The 5,654-nt window shown below is 39.6% G+C and overlaps 1 protein-coding gene across 1 annotated transcript; it reads left to right on the forward strand.

Moving 5' to 3' along the window:
* The first annotated feature begins 421 nt into the window (after positions 1-421).
* Positions 422-3,612, forward strand: LOC140144745 (uncharacterized). Its single transcript, XM_072166551.1, has 2 exons — positions 422-610; positions 1,807-3,612. Exons 1-2 carry the CDS (start codon positions 517-519, stop codon positions 2,895-2,897), a joined length of 1,185 nt encoding a protein of 394 aa, XP_072022652.1. The 5' UTR covers positions 422-516; the 3' UTR covers positions 2,898-3,612.
* Positions 3,613-5,654: the final 2,042 nt, after the last annotated feature.

Here is a 5,654-nt window from a genome sequence, read left to right on the forward strand (position 1 = left end):
TCATGCATCATAACAGCAGCACCGCAACTACAACAAGAAGACAGCTGCCATCTTCTGTAAGGTGTATTGAGGAAGAATGCATTTAGTCATCTTACTTCCAATAGAGGTTATCCACTTTACTCATGCGTGACTTCTAACAAAAGGCGCTGGTTCCCATAGTATTCCTCATTCAAACCAATTCAATGCACGATTTCAGAGTTACCTGCATGATTTTGGCAAGCTATTTTGAAACAGTCATGGTTGCACATGCAGGTACTTATTTTGAAAGTCCTAAACAAGGTATAGCAGTCCCTGATAGGATATGCAGCTTATAGAACACAGATATAACCTCTATTGATTTTTAGGATTAGATCAATATTAATTTTATGTATAAATTATATCATGTATTTATGTATTTATTTTATCATCAGGTGTCAATTCCGCGCATCATGTAGAGCGAGGGCGGTTGTCTTAATTGATACGGGTCGAGTGATTGTAACACAGGGGAGACATACCCATCCTCCGCCACACCCGCAGATGATACGCTTTGGTCCGCATATTAAGGATATCAGCGCTACATGGGCAAACAGGGTGCACAAAAAAGCAGCCGCACTTAATGATCAAATCAGAGGTAATCCACCTGTTTCTCATTTGCTTTAATATCAAATATTTTTTTCATAAAGGAAGTTAGTTGCAGATTCTAGGGCTGCGTTCGGTATCGCAAAAATATCAGATAAGAGGCAGAGAGCCTACCAACCAGTGAATTATGGACAAAACTTAATAAAATTGAAAATGATAGACATATACCACAGCAGCTGATACGTGTATCCCATCATGCTCTGCGGTACCATAATAGAACTGCACATGCCATAGAAAATGTACACAAAATCCCTCACTTCAATGTTCAATTGCTTCACTTATATCAGAGGAGCTTATACTTTTGTTTGAAAAAATATGATCTGTAAAGTATTTTGAAACTATCCGTAGCTCTCAATATTTAAGCGGCTCTTGCTTGTATTTTGCATGTATTTGCTATGGAGCAAGCAGATAGACTGCAAAGCATGATGAGATACTCCCTTCAGCTGCTGTGGACTTTTCACGTTCCAAGCTGCTTCCGCGAAAATAACAACATGTGAATATATTCCTTTTGTGTATCGGTCAATGTAGGGAAACTTAGAATCAGGAATTTAAATACAAGGGAAACGGTTCAAAATTGGCAAAGTGCAAAAAATTAATCACATGAAAATTTGCACTGATACAGTAGTGTGAGGGTTTACCTGGTACTGAACTGTGTTGGAAATTTAGTGCAGTAGTTTCTGAAATATAAACACTTAATGTGTCGCTTTAATAGCAGTACAGAAGAGATTGCATATGTATCTCAAAATTACAAGTTTGCCAACACCCAACTTGTGTTATTTAAAATTAATATTGCATTACAAATTGCATCATCACTGACTGTCTTTTGGAATTTGCTGGAGAGCATTTTTTTCAATAGCTCTTCATTTAAAAATAGCTCTTCTGGAGCCTTCAAGGAGAGCTGTTTAGAGCATTTACAATTGAATGTAAAGAGAGAATGGTCAACTAAGAAGAGCTAAAAATCACTCTCCTATATCAGATTTAAGGAGAGCAGTACTTTAGAGAGCGATTGCTCTCACTCTCCTGAAAAGGCAGTCCCTGTCATCAGTATCCACCAAGTGAGTTAGATAAATTTGAGAATCAACCTTCAGGACATGATTTAGTCAGGAGTAGGTTTGCATCAAATTTGTTTGATATTATTCCCTTTGAAGTTATTGACACTTTCCACTGTTTTATTTTTTCTCCAATCAGCTAAGGGCACAATGAAACACCATCACAACTTCTTGGACAAGAACAAGATAGTCCTAGCCAGGCAAATCAAGAAGGAAAAGATCAAAGTTCCAAAAGTGGTCACTCAATCGATCAGGCAACAAGCCGCCATCTCTCAGTCCATTCCTATAGCCTCACAAGTGGTCACATCAGCCGTGCCGGTCGCAGCGTACAAGTTCACGCCAAATTTCACTAACGCACAGGGTAATAATATCACAGCTGCCGCGAACAACATCATCAACGTGCAGCAGCCATTACTTGACAACGGAGGCGTCACAAATGCCAAAGGGAGTTCTGGGATGCCTCTGATTGTTAAATCGTGGTCCTTGCTTAAAAATATGCCGCAGAACACCGCAGGTATCATCACGCAGCCACTGAACATATTGCAGGGGGTACCGGGAGGCAAGACATGTTTTGTGCTTCAGCAAAATCCGCCCAATTCGGCTGCAGGACTGATCAACATGGTATCGCAGCCGCAAGTGTCGTTAGCGTACAACTTCAATCCGGGCGCCATCATCTCGCAGCCGATCACCACGTTCGCGCAATCCAATCTGATGCAGAGGATCGTCGTCAATCCGGCCGGTGGTATGGATCAGATTGATCAAAGCGCCACCAATCTCAGCCTGAAAGACAATCAGTTCATATTAAGTCCTGGTGTCGGTGCCAGTGATGCTCTGAACACGATAACCATACAGCCTCAGCCAACGTCGCCCTTGCCTGTGCAGTTGACAGCAGCAGGAGTGCAAACCATCATGCCAGAAAACGGGATCCAAGTAAACCAGCCACAGCTGATAGAAAACGGCGACACTTTAACAGTGCAACCGCAACCAACCTCGCCATTGCCTGTGCATTTGACAGCGGCCGCACCTCTGTCACCAGAAAACGGGGGTCTACAGGATCAGGAGCTGATGGGAGACGATGAAAACGACGGCTCGTTGGACCTCAGGGTAGCCGCGACAAAGTCCGAGGAAACGACAGGGAACTCGGGGAAGAAACGTAGGAATATTAGCAGTATTACGGAGAAGTTGATGATGATGAAAAAAATCCAGCAACGGCGGAGTGTAGATGAGTAATTAAAAAAAATCAGGTATGTAATGAAATTGGTTTAAAAATGGTGGCAAAATGTATTTGTGTACCGCAAATTTGTTGCTTGTTTTTATATTTCTGCGTAAAAAAATACCCGCTTTTTGCAATCCAATCTGGCACGGAGATTTGTGGTCTGATTATACAAAGGTAATGAAATGTGTTGGTCCATGAATCGGGCTGGTTCACCATGTCATATATGCTTCGCTCTAGGTACATGTAATATTGCATCAAAATGCACGTAGTTCAAAAGAAGTTGATACAAGCCAAATAAAAGGCCCTGTGTATCAAGGAGTTAAACACTGCAAACCTGGTTGGAAATTACATGTGCTGGTATTTCATATGCCTGCAGAGTATGGGAGCAATGATTATGTGGCTGACTGGTTTCGGTGGCTATAATACCCATCATTACCTCTGCTTTGGCAAAACATCCATGGCCTTTTCGATCAACTGTTATGAAAGTACAAATGTATGCCGGATTGGATTGTAATACTGTTTGCAATCCCCTTGTAATGGGAAAGTGATATATCTACTTATGTGAAGCTTGTACTTGAACACCACGTTTGTGTGATAATGTCATGCCATGGGTAATTGATGATTTGGCAATGCCAATGAAAGAAGTTTACAAAAGTTTATTATACATTCTAATTAATTGTGGAATACTTTTCAGTGGTTGCATAAAGGGCTCATAATATTTGGGATGTATATGTGGGATGGTCCTTCTTTTAATGTGTAGCCACTTAATGCAAGGTTAGCTTTTCGTGTGTGGACGTGTTATGGGAATGCATGATGTTATGTCGTTGTGCAAACATTGTTACCAGAGCCATTAAATGATATCAAATTGATTTCACCTAATGCATCCACATAGGAAAACTAATCTGATCAATGTATGAGAACCACAATGACTCGTTTAGGTCATGGTCATGGTTCAAAGTTCAAAACATTTCACAAAAGTGCCACACAATCAACTAGAATCTATAATAACATAAGCCATGGTGGATAATATTTTGAGTAGAAGTTTGAATACAGCTACACTTGCCATGAAAACGCCATGAAATGTATTGATTGAAGAAACAAAGCGCTGTAATTATTCCGCTTGCAAAAATGCTATAGATAGGCAAATAAAGATAATGTAATGCAAGCGCAATTGCTCATTGGATGGGGAATATGTACCATAACATGTGAAAGGCTTAGATGCATATATTGCTGTATCGCATCTGAGCCCCTTCTATGAACCTGTTTTTTGCTAAATTGTAATTTTGCAAATTTGACAATGCTTATAGTAGATGCCATTATATTTTAACCAGTCTGTGGGCTGTACATGTAGATATGGCGTATTAAAGAAAGCATTGTTGTAGTTTTTTGGTTATGCCAATTATAAAACAATAACATGCTTTGTGTGTAGGCCATATATTGTTTGTGGATCTTGGTACTTGGGCACAGCAAATTATGACAGCATCAACAACCATAAGCAAACTTATTAGAAATTACTAACTACTACTCAGAATGAAGCGGGCATTTACATTGCATATGTATAGTTTGTTGAAATCTACCTCAATTTTCTACTGTATATTGTGTTCATTCACAACTTGTAAATCAAACATACTGAACAAATCGCTTCAAGAATCGCTTACATAATAGTACTGCATAAGTTTTAGATTGAAGCAATGCCTGCTTGCGATGTTGGGACATAATGTGTACAAAGACATATATATAAAAACAGAAGGAAAATAAAGGCGTTTATTTTATCAGATCCTTCTACTGTTGCGCCTTTGCTAATCTCAAGATGCAGAAACATGCATACAGTGTGAAAGATATGGCCTCACCCTTATAGACACCTCAAAAGAAATAAGTCCCCCTCTGAAAATTTCGTCATAACATCGTAAAGTAAAACTTTGTACCCATAAAACTATGATTGTTTACTAAGTGTTTTGTGAAAATGAAAGATGTCCATGACTTCATGGCTGAATTAACCCAAATTGAAGACAAAAACTGCTCTTTCCAAAAGTCACAAAGTGCTGTGCTGAACTCTGCACCAAGGGGATTTGCATGGCTGAATGATCAAGAATCGATACACATTACAGTAAATGTTCACTTGGTGAGGATTTTAAACTGCACTCAAACACATGGGGTTTTCCATTAGTAACAAGCCATGAATCAACTTTTGTGACAAGCATAGGCCTACTTTGTGACTTTTGAAAAGGGCAGTTTTTGCCTTCAATTTAGGCTCATTCAGCCCTGAAGTCATGGAAATCTCTCATTTTCACACATCACTTAGTAAACAGTCATATAATTATTTCAAAGTTAGTTTTAATGGTACAAAACGAAACTTTACAATGTTATGACGACATGTTCAGAGGGGGACTTATTTCTTTTGATGTGTTTAGCTAGCTTACCACAACATTGCAGCTTTGTGTGTATTCTATGTGTATTATGTTTTGGAACAGATGGTTACACCATTACAAACAACACATCCTGTGCATGTGTTGTACAACATAGAGGTTTCTGTGTGCAGGGCTATGAGGAGTCCTATTCAAATCGTAAAGTAGTGAAATCAGATGCTTACTATTCGCCACTTGCACGGTTGCGCCATTATGCACTATGTGGGGAGAGCCTCGAACTGGCAGCATACATGAATGGGAATTGAACCAGTCATATAACATTCTGTGTAAGGTTACGTAATTCTTCCTTTCATGTATGCTGCCAGTTCGAGGCTCTCCCATAGCACATAGTGCATAATGGCGGAA

Source organism: Amphiura filiformis, unplaced genomic scaffold, assembly GCF_039555335.1.
Source record: "Amphiura filiformis unplaced genomic scaffold, Afil_fr2py scaffold_77, whole genome shotgun sequence".
Lineage (NCBI taxonomy): Eukaryota > Metazoa > Echinodermata > Ophiuroidea > Amphilepidida > Amphiuridae > Amphiura > Amphiura filiformis.

What these genes read in the sequence shown, in the direction of transcription:
- LOC140144745 (XM_072166551.1), top strand. Translation starts at nt 517, where the DNA reads ATGATACGCTTTGGTCCGCATATTAAGGATATCAGCGCTACATGGGCA. An exon ending in ACTTAATGATCAAATCAGAG is followed by an intron (nt 611 to 1,806) that starts GTAATCCACCTG and finishes TTCTCCAATCAG; the next exon opens with CTAAGGGCACAATGAAACAC.